Genomic DNA, 19,818 nt, shown 5'->3' on the forward strand with positions numbered 1-19,818 from the left:
GCTAAGGTGTGTCTGACTCTTTTGTGATCCCAGGAGTTGTATCCCACCAGGCTCCTCTCTCCATGGGATTCTCCAGGCAAGAATACTGGAGTGGGTTTTCACTTCCTTCTCCAGGGGACCTTTCTGACCCAGGGATCAAACCTGTATCAACAGGTGGATCCTTTACCACTGAGCCAACAGGAAAACCCCCAGAGTGGAATGACGTTCCCCTAAAGCAAGAGACATCTAATTCACATGGATCCCATGTAGGCAACCATGTTGCATAGAATTTGGCTGTAATTTCTCCCACAGTTGTCAAAAAGGCATGGGTATATTTTAAAAGGTATCTCTCCAGAGATGGTTTTGATCATTTTAACCTTCATCTATTGCTTCAAGCTTGACATTCACAGGACTTTCATTTGCAAAGTTATTGCAGTCAGAGTTTTCCAATATCTTTTTCATCATCCCCAGCTTCTAGACATAGTTTGAAGTAAAATCTTAGAATTTTGAGTGAATGAGTTTAAGCACAAATCTAGTTTTCTCTTCTTATTCTTTCTCTATTCTGCCTGATTTTTTGACCAAAAATGATTGAAGCTTCATGCATTCAAATGTATGCTTATTTCACGTGGAGTCAGTAGGAGATTCTTATGTAGGGTGATTAAAAATTGACATATGCAGGATACATGAGCACAGGCATAAGGCAGTGGTGAAAAAGCTATATGAGATGCTTTCATGATTATCAACAAGCTGTCTTGTGAAGGTACTCCCAACAGACCTTCTTTTCTACAAAGGAATAGAGCTTTAAATGTGAGAGAGAGAGAGATGTGATTGAGGTGCCCTGGAGGAACTCTGTCATTGAAATGAGTCTTTGCCTATCAGTTTTGGATCTGGCATCAGCTTTCCCAGAACAGACTACGGCACCAATTCCCTGTCCCCCGGGAGGGACAGGAGGCTCTAACTTGCTGTGACCACACTGAGACCATGCCAAATGGGCAGTGCTCCAGCTGTGAAAATCGGTTCAAGATCAATGTACATGCTGTGCCATGCTAAGTTGCTTCAGTTGTGTCTGACTCTGTGAGACGCTGTGGACTTCCCCCCAGACTCTGTCCGTGGGATTCTCCAGGCAAGAATACTGGAGTGGATTGCCATGCCCTCCTCCAGAGGATCTTCCTGACCCAAGGATTGAACCCATATCTCTTAAGTCTCCTGCATTGGCAGGCGGGTTCTTTACCACTTGCGCTACATAGGAAGCCCTCAAGATCAATAAGATAAGACAAATGAACAAGAAGAAACATTGTTTCTCTCTTTTTAAACTTTAGTAAAGATGGTTTTGCCTATCCTTTTTCTCTACCCATGGAGATCTTTATATTCATGCTAGTGTCTACAATATAAGCCAGACCCATGGATTCAAAAAGAAATCCTGAAAATTAATCCCTCCCTAGTTTTATGCATAACTTCCTAGGGCCACTGCATCTAGGAAGGTACAGTTACACACACCAGGCGATCACTTTGTGGAATCCATCTGAATACATCTTCTGTGACATAAATAGATCCAGACTTTTTTTTGTCTTAGAATCTCAATTCAACTCTTTACACATGTTCACATCTTGCTAGCCTTAGGCATTTCAAAGCAATTAAACTTCCATCACACATCCCAGTAATAGTTTCAACAGGCTTCATTTTATGATGTTCTACCAGAAGCCATGGTACACCCTGAAGTTTCCAGAGTCATCTTTGAAAGAGCCAAAAAAAGAGGGTATTGTGATCACTGCTGGATGTTAACAAATGGGAAGCTGCTCTTTGCCACCCAGTGCCATCCGTCCATCTGTGCGTGCCTAGTTAGCTGTAATAAAAAAAAATGGCCTCAGCATGAATATAAAATAAAGTAACTTTGCCATATTAATAATATTTTCTCAGTCAGGGAAACCTCCTGATAGAAATGACTGAAGAAGGTCATTTCTCAGCAAGAATAAGGGCTCTGGGCCAGTTAACTTTTCTTCCAAACTTCACATATATCTTTTTCTGCACATACTATTTTAATGAGTTTTGAAGAAGAGAGCAGTTTTTAATGTGGTTGATTTGCAGAAAGCAGAGAGGATAAAATGTTCCAGTGTTCATTTGTGATGCATAGATAAATCCCAAAATGTCCCCCCCACCTTTGCTGTCTTATTCTGAGAATTTATGATTGATTTGAGTACTTTCGTTGAAAGAAATACTATGTGTCTTTTGTATAGTGGTGATCACTGAGTATGTATATAATAGATGAAGATTTTGAATACTTGGGATCAAGTCCCAGTGAGTTTAAGAGAGTTTTTTTTTTTATTTTTTTAAATACTAAGTTCATGAGACTTAGTATTTTCAACTGTAAATTGTGAATAATACAATCTGGCTAATAAGATTATTTTAAAGATTTCATTAGCTAATGTATTAAAAAGGTGCATGTGTGAGATATGTTTACCACCCATACGAAACTTCTGGACCTCTTCTTTTGGGAAGCATACTTGAAACATGCTTGATAAGTGCACTTCAGTTATAGAGGCAGTAGGGTTAAGAGATAGCTACTCACTGCATTTACTATTTTCAACATTGTGATTGACCATGATTTTGTATCTCAATCAAACAGTGATTCTATCCTAACAATGCAGAGAACTTAACTCTTCAAGTGATGTGCATTCAAAGAAGAAAATACCTACACAAACCTGTGCTTGAACAACGAGGGATCTGCATCTATAGATTAATTAGGAGAACTTTATCATCTAAAAGTAGTTTTGTAAGAGAAGCAAAAACGTTTCTGGTAGGTAGCCCACATGAAAAGATATTGACATGGTCTTCTGTGTAAGCAGCTTACTTCTGGCGTGAGGGCAGGATATTTGTAAACCATGCCTGCAGAGACTCAAGCCCTATGCTGGAGATATTAGCCTAATTAACCAGGCTTTATCACTGGTAAACTAGGTTTCTAGGAAAAATACTAATTGTAGTAGCTTCAAGAAGTGGCTCTGAAAGTGGGGTCCCTGAACCAACAATATCAGCATCACCCAGGAACTTGGTAGAAATGCAAATCTGAGCCTTGTCTTGAAACTACTAATCGGTGAGGTTGCACAATGAGTGCTCTAACAAGTCCTCTGGGTGACGCACATGTAGGTTTTGGAAACACTGACCCAAGTTATCCACTGTATGTAATGAATTAATTTCTCTCCTAGTCAAATTTGAGTGTTGCTAATTGAAATAATATCCTCAGAAGAAATGAAAAAAATTTCTCTCCGATAATTTTTTTCTGTAGCCTGGATAAAGACTCCCATGTATAAAAGATGCTCTATAAAAAATCTCATCTCTTGTCAGTCTCTTACTGCATGCATGTACTCCCAGCTGCACGCATTCTCCTTTTGGTCAATTGGATGATCACATTCTCTTTTCAAACTTTGTATCTCCCATTTCAGGGGGGAGGGGGAGCTTTTACATTATCCTCCTGTGTTAGTTCTGTGCTTCCTTACACAATTAAAAATTCCCAACAAGTAGTCTGATTTAGGGGCTTCAGATAGTCAGGCTCAGATAGTCAGGAGTCCACCTGCCATGCAGCAGACCAGGATTCAATGTCTGTGTTGGGAAGATCCCTTAGAGAAGGGTCTGGCAACCCACTCCAGTACTCTTGCCTGGAGAATCCCATGGACACACAGTCCATGGGATCGCAAAGATCGGACACAACTGAGTGACTAACACATCAGTCTGATTTAGCTGCTTCCGTTTCCTTACTCTGCAGTCTTTTAATTCTCCTGCAGTCTCGTTTCCACTTCCGCCTTTGAAGTGTAGTTACTCTTTAAGATATTCAACCATTTTGTGCTTGACAGATCAGAAGGATCCTTGTTTTTCTCCAGGGTTTCATACTTTTGATCTACACAGTCCAAAACTACTTTTCCTTACCTTTTGTGCTGCAGAGATACAGCCCCATTCTTCTTTGATACTCTCCTGAGTCCTTTCTCTCCCTTTCCCTGGGCCATTCCCTAAGGACTGTTGCTTTGAGAGCTCTAGGGGGAGAACACCTTGGCTCTCTTTCCTTCTCCACTCCTCTCTGCCTTCTTCCTTTCCTCCCTTTCACATTCTCTTAATTCCACATTCACATCCCTGCCTTCCATTCAATGACAAGGATCACCTCCTGACTAATGATTCCCAGTTCTACCATCTTCCACATTGACTTAATCCATTACCAACCTAGAATCTCTGCACAAGGCTCTCCTGTGTCATTTAAAACTCAGAACTTCCAAAATAGAACTATCAGTCATCTTTTATGAAGCAATTTCTCCCCCAAGGTTACCGCTATCCTCAGGGAATATCTTTCTCTAGATCACCCCATTCACTCTGATCCTGTTCACTCTGACTGAGCATCCTACAGTGTGAGATGTGAAATTTCTTTGCCCCTTTCTTATGTGATTTCTTATTTCATTCACCTCTTCCATAACCCTCTTTATGGTCTCCCATGCCTGCACCATTGAAATAACTAGTTCCCTGCCTCAGTCCTTCTGCTATTTCATATCCCACATATCAATGCCAGATCAGTCTTTCTAAAATATTAATTAAATAAATGATGTCATTTTTTGATTGCTGGCTACTTCATTACCTGCAGATTAAATCCATTCATGGGATTCTAGGCCCACATAGCTTTCTTGAGGAAGGCACCATTCCAAATATCCCTGTCTCATAATTTACTCCATGAATTATACCTCTATGAATCCAGATCTTCAGGACATAAGAACCATCTCAAGTATTATTTCTTTTAAGAGAATATGCAGTCTTCTATAATGGCCTATTTTTCTGAGTTTTACAGAAATTTCCTTATTATTGTTCCTTATTTGAGTTTTATCTAAATGAAAAGGAATTTTCACGAGAAGCCTTACATAGCACTTGAAACTTAAAAAGCTAAGTGTTGGCTTTCTTCCCAATCAGAAGGTGGCATTCCTAGCTGCAAGGAATAAGCTCTTCTGTGTATCACTCTTTGTGGTTTGCCACCCATCATATCAACAGTAGGTGATGGCATCATATCAGGTGAGCCATGGATGTTTGGTGTAGTTGGATAAAATAATCATATCTTTGCAACCTCTGTTAACTACTGAGTATGAAAATATACTCATGGGGCCTTGGAGGTCATGGCTCTCCCACACGAAAATATAAACATCAGTCAGATTTTCTATTCCTTTATGCAAATTTAAGGAAAAGGCAAATATAAAGGAAAGTTAAATGAAGCGTTATCTATAAATAATATGTGAATAATTCAAAAATAAGAATTTTTGACTGCTGGCTCATTAAGATCCCAGTCTGGTAATTGTTTGTCCAGGTTATATGCCAAGAAGATCTAGGCTGGGGAGCTGACATATGGTCAATCTAATCTTCAATTAGCTTTCACCCCAAAGCCCTTGTGGAACATTTTTTATTTTGTTCTCATCTCTGTCTCAGCAATCATAGTTTCCTAAAAACAAGCCCAGTTGTGATCTATGTATGCCTAGGAATACATGGCTAAGTTTCCCCAAGGTAGTAAAATAGTTTTTCTACCTCCAGTCAAGAAATACTAGTCAAGCACCTTAAACAAATTACTTTCCTATTATAGTCACTTTGGAAGCAAACAAAGGAAGAATGGCCAGAGAAGAAGAGAAAATAATTTGACATGTTTATCTTTTCTTAAATCCCCTTAAGAGAAGGCAGGCATATCTTCTTAACTCTGTAAATTTTAAAAGATAACAGTAAATATGTATCTTCAGTTCAGTTCAGTCGCTCAATCATGTCTGACTCTTTGCAACCCCATAAATCGCAGCACGCCAGGCCCCCCGTCCATCACCTAAAACTCCCGGAGTTCACTCAAATGCACGTCCATCGAGTCGGTGATGCCATCCAGCCATCTCATCCTCTGTCGTCCCCTTCTCCTCCTGCCCCCAGTCCCTCCCAGCATTAGAGTCTTTTCCAATGACTCAACTCTTCTCATGAGGTGGCCAAAGTACTGGAGTTTCAGCTTTAGCATCATTCCTTCCAAAGAAAATCCAGGGCTGATCTCCTTTAGAATGGACTGGTTGGATCTCCTTGCAGTCCAAGGGACTCTCAAGAGTCTTCTCCAACATCACAGTTCAAAAGCATCAGTTCTTCGGTGCTCAGCCTTCTTCACAGTCCAACTCTCTCATCCATACATGACCACTGGAAAAACCATAGCCTTGACTAGATGGACCTTTGTTGGCAAAGTAATGTCTCTGCTTTTGAATATGCTATCTAAATTGGTCATAACTTTTCTTTCATGGAGTAAGTGTCTTTTAATTTCATGGCTGCAGTTACCATCTGCAGTGATTTTGGAGCCCCCCAAAATAAAGTCTGACACTGTTTCCACTGTTTCCCCATCTATTTGCCATGAAGTGATGGGACCAGATGCCATGATCTTCGTTTTCTGAATGTTGAGCCTTAAGCCAACTTTTTCACTCTCCTCTTTCACTTTCATCAAGAGGCTTTTTAGTTCCTCTTCACTTTCTACCATAAGGGTGGTGTCATCTGCATATCTGAGGTTACTGATATTTCTCCCGACAATCTTGATTCCAGCTTGTGCTGCTTCCATTCTGGTGTTTCTCATGATGTACTCTGCATATAAGTTAAATAAGCAGGGTAACAGTATACAGCCTTGACGTACTCCTTTTCCTATTTGGAACCAGTCTGTTGTTCCATGTCCAGTTCTGACTGTTGCTTCCTGACCTGCATATAGGTTTCTCAAGAGGCAGGTCAGGTGGTCTGGTATTCCCATTTCTTTCAGAATTTTCCACAGTTTATTGTGATCCACACAGTCAAAGGCTTTGGCATAGTCAATAAAGCAGAAATAGATGTTTTTCTGGAACTCTCTTGCTTTTTCGATGATCCAGCGGATGTTGGCAATTTGATCTCTGGTTCCTCTGCCTTTTCTAAAACCAGCTTGAACATCTGGAAGTTCACGGTTCACGTATTGCTGAAGCCTGGCTTGGAGAATTTTGAGCATTACTTTACTAGCGTATGCATATATAATAAATTGTGTGCATATGCACCAAGTATAATGAAGTACATTGTACATGGAGGAGAAAAACTCAGCACTGGTTTCCTAAACTCTTTTTACTTCATCTCTGTAATGATGAGCCTGCCTGACTACCTACAGCTGCTGACCAAACATATCCCGAGGGGCGCTTTGAAGTGCAGACCCCGCAGACAGCCAAGTATCAGTGTCTGGAAACCTTCCACATGCAATTCCTTGATAGTGCTGGTGATGGCTGGCATCTTTGGATCTGGCTGCAGTTGTTAGTAGAGCCTACAATTTTAGGAAAAGCAAAGGAAAACTAAAAACAAACCATGCAAAGTAAGGCAATAAGGCAGGTGCTGGCTGTGGGGTTTTTCCTGCCCCCGGGGAGTCTGCATTTTGCAGGAGGAGGCAGAAGAAAGCACTGCAGCTCGAGTTCTGATTTCTCTAAGAAGCTTATGTGCTTTTCATGCTGAAATTTAAAGGATACATAATAAAGAGATAGATATCTGAGAAAGGGAGTAAGAAAAGGGAAGAAAAGGCTAATTCTGCAAGCATCCTGTTTTCATTTGTCAAGATGTTTGGGTGTAGAAATGCTGACATAAACGGAAGAGTATTACTTCTGCTTCTTCATGCTTATGAATCTTACATTTTATGTCTTCCTATTTAGCTGTTTACTTCTACTTTAAAAGAAGCAGTACTTAAGCATTTACATTATTCATGTGCAATGGGGTGTGTTTCATGCCTTCTGCCTCGTTTGATTAGTAGGTGCAGGAGGTGCAGAGTCCCTGGTGGGAACAGTTATTTCAGAACAGGTGGTTCAGCACATTGAGGATCAAAGAACCCAAAGGTGCGAGGACTCCAGCAGCCGCAGGAGCTCTTTGATCTCAGTGGAAGTTTCAACCCCACCCTGCAGATCGGCAGCCCCCCTCAAGCCAGTAATTTGCATTTGCCTAACTATCTCTCAGTCTGGTGGTTTCCCCTTAGGTAGAAGAACAGCAGCCTGACTGATGGCAGAAGACACCCCACAGTCATGGTTGGCATCCAGTTCCCCCACAGTTCTCTCTCCCCCTTACTTCCGGCCATTGTAATGCCCATCCCCTGCCGACCACTCTCCCCATACGCTAGGGCTGCCATTTTACTCACTGCGCCAAAGAACGGTACACAGACCTGATGATTCTTTAATCAGGAGGCTCCATTCTGGCCCCAGCTTCTGTCTCCACCTCGCTGAATCCGACGAGAGCTCCAAAGCCCAGTCCAGATATCACCTTCCCCTCTATGTCATCTTCCCAACTCCAAATTTCAGCTAACATTCATTGAGTACTTTCTATAGAGCAGGCTCTATTGGAAGCTTTTTATCCATTATCTTTTTTTTTTACTTTTGAAGTCTTTTGTACACACTTACAGTGATTACACAGTGACCACTTTTGTTTCTTAGTGAAATCATAGAGCTATTCTTATCTCATCCCCTGGCAGTCTGAGAACTCATAGCATTTTCTGTTTCTTTCAGAGCCTCATTGTGTTGACGATAGTAGGTGCTCCAAACTGCACAAGTGATATCAGAATTAATGGGATAAATTCTTAGCTTATATCAGTGAAGGGTATTGAAACTGTCCCTTTCTAACAATTGAGTAATCTAACCTAATTTATCAACCACACTATATTTTGATGATTGAATACATCTCAACAAATACAAAGTTCAGAATTCCTGTACAGCTGCCTCCCAGTTACTAGGCTACTGATAGTAAAAGATGTGAAAGCTCAGCGCCACTCCATACTCCCTCAGTTCCACGTGCGGTGGCCACTCCCCTGGTTTGCCCATGAGTAAGGAGTTTCTCCATGACATCGGAATTCTGTGCTCAAACCAGGACAACGTTGGGTAACCTAGACATTTAGTCAAACTAGTCGTAAGAAATGATTTCCCCAATGGAAGAAATTGACTGTACTTTTATACTCAATGCTCAGGAATGGATAGCTGTCACTTAGTTGTATTTTTTGCAGTCACAGGCAAAATTTTAAATCTCTCATAGCCATTTTTGTTGCTGTTTGCCCTTCTGGTTGCTACATAGCATTGTCTGTATATCTGACAGCTGGTAGCAAAAAGCCTTATGACTTCAGGGAGCTCAAAAAAGTTAAAAAACAAACAAACTTGTTCCAATCAATTCCTTTACTATATTAGGGCTTTACTAATAGCCATTTAGAGTTATCATGAAATAGCCAATCAGTGTGGTATTTCTTTTTAAAGGGTTTAAAATAGCTGGCATCAGTAAGAATATATCAAATTCCCTGGTTATAACTTCCTGTGCCACAAAATTCCAATTTTTCTTTTCCTACTAAGTTTTCTAACTTTTCTTTAGAATTGACTTTTTTAGGTCTCATAGCTAGTACTGCTGTCTAAATCAACTGTATCTGCTTTTGAACTATGCAATTATTTACTTGTGTATTTAATGACTAGCTCCTCTTGGCACTTCTAGTCTCATCAGAAAATGAAAAGATACCTCCCAGGAACATCATCTATCTTCCTCTCTTTGCTTGTCCACCTAACTGTCCAAGCAGGGAAGCCTTTGGATTACTTGGAATAAAAACTGGTTATACTTCTGGCTCGAGGCAGCCCCACTTTTGGGAACTTCTCTGCATAAACAGTCATGCCACCTAATGGAACAAATATACTACTAAGCAAGTTTTTCAGATTCCTTTTATTAAGTTTGTTCAACCACATTCTTCAAAGAGTTAGATTTAGTTTCTGAAATACGTATCATAGCTATGCTTCAAGATATTTAGTCTGTATACATGCTTTATTCCCTCAATGTCTTTCTAAATGCTGAATCCATCGAATTTTGCATTTGGCACAGTGCCTGCATGGAGAGATTCCACTTGATCATCATAAAATTATTTTCAGGCTCAGGTCATGGCATGAGAAATGTGCATAGATAAAACTATTTTCGTTATGGAATGGTCATATCACAACCAGTTGTTTTCATGGCATATTATACACAGGTAATTGTAAAATTTTTGAAAGTGGGAATATTGGCTCTACACTAGGATACATTTTTAGTTATTAATGATGAGTTTATAGGAGTCTGTAACAAAAAGAACAGGCCTCCTAATTCCCTCTTACAATTCTCCTGTAAACATTTTATGCCACTTGGTGAATTAAATACAGTTTCTCAGATCAGTTACATTCATTTACTTCACAAATATATTTGGAACCTCTTCTCTGAGCCAGACGCTCTGCAGTCACAGAAGAGAAATCATACCCCGTATGGCATGGTAACAATGGTAACAGTGTGATGAGCGAGATGTGACTCAAATGGTCACCAAAACAGAAACAAGCAAACAAAATAAAACACATGTTCTGAATTTATGTTAATTTTAGAGTGTGAAACTTCATGTCATATAAAAAAATTATTACATGTCACTTATATCTCATAAAACTACTAGAGCTTTCAAACCATTTAATGGCTGTTTTCCCTGTTAACACCATGTTTTGAAGGAGTTTATCTGCCCAACACATTTATTGTATAATTATTTTCTCTTTAGTATTTACCAAAAACCAAACAAATAACTGCCATTCAGAAGAGAGTTGATACATTGCTGGCACTGCCCCCCTCCTCCCAAAAAAAGAAAAAATAAATTTATTTCATTTTTTTTCCTTCAGCTGTGTATCATGATTGTAGACAGATTCTCAATTTCAGTATATTAAAATATTTTAAAATGCTGCAAGTCTCCATTAGTGATTTGGTGGCCTTCACTGATCTAGTCTAATTTCCTTGTTTATTAATATTCTAGTAATAAAAATTTTTTTTTCTGTTGACTCGTCATTCTGTAGTTTAACTGGAGCTACTCAGCCTTTGTTCTGAACACCTCCTTTGAGTATTACATGAACAGACCTTGTCTCTGGAGGGTAGGAATTGAGTCGGAAAAGGAAACAATTTACAGCCTTCATAAAGACTCAAGGTGCTTTTCTACTTAACTCAAGTGGTTGTTTAACAGCCATGAAGTGTTTGTTGTATTTGACAGCTCTGCGTGTTAATTTATTCTAAAGGTTGTTAAGTTGACAATTATTGGGGGTGGGGAGGTGGGGAAGGGCAATGTGCAAAGCTGAGCTGGGGCCGAGACACCCATTTTGCAGACTATTCAAAATCCTTACCCTCCCCAAACCCACCCCCTCACCCTCTTCCCCGCCCCCTTCATATCAATCAAATCTCTCATCTTATTTCCCTGAACTGAGATTAAATTATAAATTATATTGGTTTAAAATCACTTGACACTGGCTTGGAGATATTTGGGTACCATGAAGAGTTAGAGAGCCTCACAGTGCGTCTTTGTCAATAATTTCAATTCCTCCAGGGCAAGAAAATACCTTTGAATATCCATGGTGAAATGATATAGACTGTGGTTAAGTGATAAGTGACAACATAGGATTTCAATGAACTTTAAGAAAAGAGCTCCACAGTTTGGTTTCCTTAATCCCAAATTTGACATTTCTCCTCTATTATATGTGTGCTACTCTGTATCTTTTCAAATTAAGGAGGCAAACTTGCCCCATGTAATATTATGTAACTAAATCTAAATAGACTTTTTAATAACAGTTACCAATTTGTGATGAGGTTATTGATGAGTTTTATTTATTCTTTTCTGGATGTATTTACAAGTTTTTACAATGAACATACATTATTTTTTAATTAAGAAAAATATCATTTATATAATAAAAGTTGCAAAAGTACCTGTATAAAAATTCTACATATATCTTTGCCATAGTAGAGTAAAGTAGGACTTTGTGTTTAAAGATATAAAAGAGTTTAATGCAAGGTGGAGATTTTATGTATTCAACTGGGATTTTAAAGTATTTTTAGAAAGAGTTGCAAATGTAGATATCACTGTATCATCATTAAATTTTCCTATATATAAGTAAAGTTTCTGAGAAAGTTAGGTCAAACTTAGCTTTAGATCAATAGATATTCTCATTGAGAACTAAAAGTTGACAACATCCAAGGATAAGAAGGTGTCATGAAAGTTTAGAAGCCTCCAAATATTTCATGCATAAACTTTAATAAATTTTTCATATGCTAGAGGGAAGGTAATGATTTATGTCTTCTAGGATTTTCAACCAAAAAACTAGATATGTCAGAAAATTGGTATTTCTTGCATGTTAGTTCTGACTGCACTAAGAGAAGTTGTGTACACTTCTCTTTAAACTTACTAATTATTTTATCTTACAAATGGGATGGTGTTATCCCTTGAATACAAGTGGTTAACAGTGGAGCCTGGTAGTAAATCTTTGTGGGTTAGAATTTGGCTCAACCACTGAACTGCTAGTCAGTCTCAGCCAAATTTCTTTCTCCTCATCCATGAGTGATAATAGTAATAGCACTAACATCTTAAGATTGTTAGGAGGATTAAATGTAAAAATATGGACTAATACTTGCCATGTAATAACAATTCATAAATGGTAGTTCTGTTACTAGTTATAATACGTATTCAGTGAACAATATGCACTCATCTTATTTTCTTCTTTTGATTATTTACTTGTTTTATTTGTTTTTTAATTGTTGCTAGAAGGAAAGCTTGGCTCCCATTGGGTTGTGTCTGGCTTTTCTACAGAGTGAAAGTATAAGTCAACATATATAGCATAGGTTGCTACCAAGCATGGTAAAGCTGACCAACTTCTTGCCTTCTGTAGTGAGCCATCTCTATGGATTTGGACTGATGGATGCAGAAGCCATGGTGATGGAGGCGGAGAAGTGGACCACTGTTCCCCAGCAGCACGTGTGTGTGGAGAGCACAGACCGACAAATCAAGTAATGTTTGCTGCAAGCAGATAGCATGACCATTCCCTAAAAGAGAGCTGGCCCATGCAGATGTCTCGAGACAGCCCTGTGTTGCACATGAAAACTAGTAGTCTGTGTAGTTTTTTTCTAACGTAATTATAAAATCTTAATAGAATGTCTAAGACCCTCAACTGTTAAATCCGTCCTAGTATAACCTGCCATGCCCTACTCCAGAGGATCTTTTCAACCTAAGGATAGAACCCAGGTCTCCCACATTGCAGGTAGATTTTTCACCATCTGAGCCACCAGGAAAGCCCGCTAGTATAAGCCAAGGATCCTTAAAAGAAAAGCATATTTTATAAGGGGATGGGAGAACCCTTACAGGTGGATATTCTTCAAGTTTCTACTCTGTAAGTATTTCTGTCTGATGGTAGAAGTATTTCCCATAAGTTGGTATACCCCCAAAACTCAACCTTATGTTCTGGAAACTTAGTTGCTTACCATGTAGTTCTCTGAGAGTGATACAGGATGCACAGTAAATGAGATTGCACTTTACTCAGATTCCAGGGCCCAGTGACCTGTTTCAGTCACACAAACCTGGAGGCTGTGCAACAGGATTTACCAAGTGATAGTGAAGTCTCTCCTGGGCACTGAATTTGAAGAATTAGGATTTATTATAGTGATTTTATTAGTATTTTGCTTTTGGCTTTCTTTTTATACAGAGTTAGCTCAGAAAAATACTTATGAACTTTGGTTTGTAATAACACAGCCATTATAATTCTTGAGGAAATTGTTAGGAAGCAGAAACAAATGGACTAAATTTTTTCTCATTCTACCCATTTGTGGCAAAGAATATGAAAAAAAATAAATAAAGGAGTAAAAAGTTAACTAGTATTTATTGAGTTCTTACTATAGGTCAAGCCCTAGCAACTTAAAGTGTGTTTTCTTCTTAAAACTTGATAACAACATGGGTTTTATTCCCTTTTGACAAATGAAGAAATGAGATCAAATGGAATAATTGTTTATTTCTACACAAATTTCATTTACCAATTCAGCATCTATTTTTCTTTCATTTATTGGATAGCAAGAATGGGACTGGTGGCACATGCAGCTGGGAGGAGTCCAGATCTCCTCCTGCGTGTGCTGCATCTCTGCGCCCTTTCTGCCAGATGCCCGGGATCCTCAGAGCCCAGTGAAGTGGCTCAGACCCAGCTGACCAGAGGCACCCAGAGCCATGTCAGAACTTTGAGCAAGACCTGGTGACAGTGATCAGCTGTCACCCACCAGTCTTCCCAGCCCAACTTCAAGATGCTAAGCCTGAAGCTTCTGAGGCTGTTCAGCATGGAACATATGCCCCAGAGATCAAGCCCTGAGCTTTTGGAATAGGAGCACTGACTCTAAGACTAGGGAGTATCAAATAGTGAGAACTCATACAAAGGAAACCACTTGAATACAAGACCCTGCATCACCCAACCACCAGTAGCACCCTGTGCAGGATGCCTCATCTAAACAACAAACAAAACAAAAATACAAACCCAATCACCAGCAGACAGGATTACCACCTCACTCAGCCTTGCCCATCAGAGGAAAAACAAACGAAAAAACAAAAACTCTGTACAAATCTTACCCTATACAAAGCTCACACAAACCACTGGACCAATTTTAGGAGGACAGAAACAAAAAGAAAGAATTCAACCGTCATCAAGGAAAGAATTCAAATTTCCTTGAAGCCTGGGAAAGGAAACCTCAAACACAATAACTTAAAAAAAAAAAAAAAATGGAAAGGCAGAGAAATACTGCACAAATGAAGGAACAAACTAGAAACACAGAAGTCTAAATAAATGAAGAGGAAATAGGGAAACTACCTGAAGAAGAATTCAGAATAATGATAGTAAAGATGATCAAAAACCTTGAAAACAAAATGGAGAAAATGCAAGAATATAGACACAAACAACACAATTACTGAAATTAAAAATACTCTAGAAGGAATCAATAGCAGAATATCTGAATCAGAAGAACAAATCAGTGAACTGGAAGATAAATTGGTGGAAATAACTTCTGAAGAACAGAATAAAGTAAAAAGAATGAAAAGATCTGAGAACAGTCTCAGAGACCTCTGGGACCATATCAAACACACCAACATTCGAATTATAGGGGTCCCAGAAGAAGAAGATAAAAAGAAAGGGTATGAGAAAATTTTAGAAGTGATTATAGTTGAAAATTTCCCCAACATGGAAAAGGAAATAGTCAATCAAGTCCAAGAGGCACAAAGAGTCCCATACAGATAAATCCAAGGAGAAACACGCCAAGACACATAAAATCAAACTGACAAAGACTAAACACAAAGAAAGATTATTAAAAGCAGCAAGGAAGAAGCAACAAGTAACATACAAGGGAAACTGCATATGCTTAACAGCTGATCTTTCAGCAAAAACTCTGCAGGCCAGAAGGGAATGGTAGGATATATTTAAAGTACTGAAAGGGGAAAATCTACAACCAAGATTACTGGACCTGGCAAGGATCTCATTCAAAAGTGATGGAGAAATAAAAAGCTTTTCAGACAAACAAAAGTTAAGAGAATTCAGTACCACCAAACCAGCTTTACAACAAATGTTAAATGAACTTATATGGTCAAGAAATACAACAGAAAAAAAGATCTACAAAATCCCCAAACAACTAAGAAAATGGCAATAGGAACATATATATCAATAATTACTTTAAATATAAATGGATTAAATGCTCCAACCAAAAGATACAGACTAGCTGAATGGATACAAAAATAAGACCCATATATATGCTGTCTAAAAGAAAGCCACTTCAGACCTCAAGACACATATAGACGGAAAGTGAGAGGATGGAAAAATATATTCCATGCAAATGGGAAGCAAAAGAAAGCTGGAGTAGCAATCCTCATATCAGACCAAATAGACCTTAAAATAAAGAAGATTACAAGAGATAAGAAAGGATACTACATAATGATCAAGGGATCAATCTAAGAGGAAGACATAACAATTGTAAATATCTGTGCACCCAACATAGGAGCACCTCAATACATAAGAGAAACACTAACAGACATAAAGAGAGAAATTGACAGTAACACAATAGTAGTAGGAGACTTTAACACCCCACTCACACCAATGGACAGATCATCAAAACAGGAAATTAATAAGGAAACACAAGTCTTAAATGATATATCAGATGAGATGGATATCATTGATATCTTCAGGACATTCCATCCAAATGCAGAAGAATACACCTTCTTCTCAAGTGCACATGGAACATTCTCTAGGATAGACCATATCTTGGGTCACAAATCAAACCTCAGTAAATTTAAGAAAACTGAAATTGTACCAACCATCTTCTCTGACCACAATACTATAAGACTAGATATCAATTACAAGAATAAAAGTGTATGAAACAGAAACACATGGAGATTAAACAACACGTTTCTAAATAACCAACAGGTTACTGAAGAAATCAAAAGAAATCAAAACATTTCTAGAAACAAATGACAATGAAAAGACAACAACTCAAAACCTATGGGGTGCAGCAAAAGCAGTTCTAAGAGGGAAGTTTATAGCAATACAGTTCTACCTCAAGAAACAAAAAAAACATCAAGTAGACAACCTAACTTTACAACTAAAACAACTGGAAAAAGAAGAACTAAAAAAAAAAAAAAAAAAAAATTAGTAGAAGGAAAGAAATCATAAAGATCCAAGCAGAAATAAATGAAAAAGAAATAATAGTAAAGATTAATAAAACTAAAAGCTGGTTCTTTGAGAAAATAAACAAAATTGACAAACCTTTAGCCAGACTCATCAAGAAAAAGAGAGAAGAATTAAATCCACAAAATTAGAAATGAAAAAGGAGAGGTTACAACAGACAGTGCAAAAATACAAAGGATTATAAGAGACTATTATGGACAACTATATGGCAATAAAACAGATAACCTGGAAGAAATGGACAGATTCTTAGAAAAGTTCAGTCTTCCAAGGCTGAACCAGGAAGAAATAGAAATTATGAACAACCCAATTACAAGCACTTAAATTGAAGCTGTGATTGAAAAAACTCCCAAAAAACAAAAGCCCAGGACCAGATGGCTTCACAGGAGAATGCTATCAAACATTTAGAGAAGAGATAATGCCTATCCTTCTAAAACTCTTTCAAAAATTGCAGAGGAAGGAACACTTCCAAACTCATTCTGTGAAGCCACCATCACCCTGATACCAAAACCAGACAAAGGCAACACAACAAAAGAAAACTGCAGGCCAATATCACAGTATATTGGCCTGTAGCATATTGTATCTGATGAGCATAGATACAAAAATCCTCAACAAAATTTTAGCAAACAGAATTCAGCAACATATCAAAAAGCTCATACACCATGATCAAGTTGGGTTTATTTCCAGGATGCAAGGATTCTTCAGTATATGCAAATCATTCAATGTGATACCCCATATTAACAAATTGAAAGATAAAAACCATATGATCATCTCAATAGATGCCGAAAAAGCCTTTGACAAAATTCAGCACCCATTTAGGATGAAAACTCTTCAAAAAATGGGCATAGAAGGAACCTACCTCAACATAGTAAAGGTCATATATGATAAGCCTACAGCAAACATTATTCTCAATGGTGAAAAACTGAAAGCATCACCCCTAAGATCAGGAACAAGACAAAGATGTCCACTTTCACCACTATTATTCAACATAGTTCTGGAAGAATACTTGATGACCTAAATCAAAGCAAGATCCTCTATGACCCACCTCCTGCTGCTGCTGCTGCTAAGTCGCTTCAGTCGTGTCCAACTCTGTGAGACCCCAATGACGGCAGCCCACCAGGCTCCCCCATCCCTGGGATTCTCCAGGCAAGAACACTGGAGTGGGTTGCCATTTCCTTCTCCAATGCATGAAAGTGAAAAGTGAAAGTGAAGTTGCTCAGTCATGTCCGACTCTTAGGGACCCTATGGACTGCAGCCTACCAGGCTCCTCCATCCATGGGATTTTCCAGGCAAGAATAGAGTAATGGAAATAAAAACAAAAGTAAACAAGTGGGACCTGATTAAACTTAAAAGCTTTTGCACAGCAAAGGAAACTATAAGCAAGGTAAAAAGACAATCCTCAGAAAGGGAGGAAATAATAGCAAATGAAACAACTGACAAAGGATTAGTTTCCAAAATATACAAGCAGCTCATACAACTCAATACTAGAAAAACAAACAACCCCCAATCAAAAAGTGGAAAAAAGACCTAACAGACATTTCTCCAAAGAAGATATACAGATGGCTAACAAACACATGAAAAGATGCTCAACATCGCTCATTATTAGAGAAAAGCAAATCAAAACTACAATGAGATATCACTTCATACCAGTCAGAATGGCCATCATCAAAAAGGCTACAAACAATAAATCCTGGAGAGGGTGTGGAGAAAATGGAACTCTCTTGCACTGTTGGTGGGAATGTAAATTGATACAGCCACTATGGAAGACAGTATGGAGATTCCTTAAAAAACTAGGCATAAAACCACCATATGACCCAGAAATCCCACTCCTAGGCATATACCCTGGGGAAACCAAAATTGAAAGAGACACATGTATCCCATTGTTCATTGCAGCACTATTTACAATAGCTAGAACATGGAAGCAACCTAGATGTCCATTGACAGATGAATGGATAAAGAAGTTCTGGTACATATACATGATGGAATATTACTCAGCCATAAAAAGGAATGCATTTGAGTCAGTTCTAATGAAGTGGATGAACCTAGAACCTATTATACAGAGTGAAGTGAGTCAGAAAGAGAAAGATAGATACTGTATTCTAATGCATATATACAGAATCTAGAAAAATGGTACTGAAGAATTTATTTACAGGGAAACATTGGAGAAACAGACATAGAGAATAGTCATATGGACATGGGGAGAGGGGAGGAGAGGGTGAGATGTACGGAAAGAGTAACATGGAAACTTATATTACCATGTGTAAAATATATAGCCAATGGGAATTTGCTGTATGGCTCAGGAAATCAAACACGGACTCCATATCAACCTAGAGGGGTGGGATGGTGAGGGAGATGGAAGGGAGTTTCAAAAGGGAGGTGTCATGTATGGATGTGAGAGTTGGACTGTGAAGAAGGCTGAGCGCTGAAGAATTGATGCTTTTGAACTGTGGTGTTGGAGAAGACTCTTGAGAGTCCCTTGGACTGCAAGGAGATCCAACCAGTCCATTCTGAAGGAGATCAGCCCTGGGATTTCTTTGGAAGGAATGATGCTGAAGCTGAAACTCCAGTACTTGGCCACCTCATGCGAAGAGTTGACTCATTGGAAAAGACTCTGATGCTGGGAGGGATTGGGGGCAAGAGGAGAAGGGGATGGCAGAGGATGAGATGGCTGGATGGCATCACTGACTCAATGGACGTGAGTCTCAGTGAACTCTGGGAGTTGGTGTTGGACAGGGAGGCCTGGCATGCTGTGATTCATGGGGTCGCAAAGAGTCGAACACGACTGAGCGACTGATCTGATCTGATGGTTGATTCATGTTGAGGTTTGACAGAAAACAGCAAAATTCTTTAAAGCAATTATCCTTCAATACAATATAAATTAAAAAAAAGAATGGGGCTAGATATTAGGGATAGAAATAGGAATAAGAAATTCTTCCACATTTATGGAGCTTACAGTCTATTGGGGAAGTCAAACCAAAACAATACAATAAATAGATAATTACAAGTTATAATAAGTGAAATGAAAAGGGTAGAAAATGAGAGGTAGGGAACATGATTTTCCTATGGTTCAATGATGTGCTTAGAGAGTAAAATTTAAGCTTTGATCATGACAGAAGAAGCGTCAGCCATAGGAACAGTAATAAAAAGGCACTAGAGGCAGAGTAGCATATGCAATGTCCCTGAGCTGGGAAACTTGAATTATCCCAGAACTCAAACCAGTGCTGGTGTGGCTGGAACCCAGTCTTCAGAGGGCAGAGAGGTACAGGAGGAAGTTTGGGAAGAATACAGGACCTTGTAGGCAAGAAGAAGAGTGGGCTCTTCTTAGTTTATAGAGCAAGAA

General features: G+C 38.7%; 1 protein-coding gene across 6 annotated transcripts in view; it reads left to right on the forward strand.

Annotated features, from left to right (window-relative positions):
• Positions 1-19,818, forward strand: part of PCSK5 (proprotein convertase subtilisin/kexin type 5) — a 514,258-nt gene that overhangs the window by 286,569 nt on the left and 207,871 nt on the right. For 5 of the 6 annotated variants that reach the window (XM_025281624.3, XM_025281617.3, XM_025281619.3 and 2 more), the window contains exon 11: positions 12,669-12,786. In XM_025281624.3, coding sequence (XP_025137409.2) covers positions 12,669-12,786 — 118 coding nt within the window. Of the gene's footprint in view, positions 1-12,668; positions 12,787-19,818 lie in introns of those variants that run through there. The other variant, XM_044939958.2, reaches the window with a different exon arrangement.

This window comes from Bubalus bubalis, chromosome 3 (genome assembly GCF_019923935.1).
Source record: "Bubalus bubalis isolate 160015118507 breed Murrah chromosome 3, NDDB_SH_1, whole genome shotgun sequence".
NCBI classification, from domain to species: domain Eukaryota; kingdom Metazoa; phylum Chordata; class Mammalia; order Artiodactyla; family Bovidae; genus Bubalus; species Bubalus bubalis.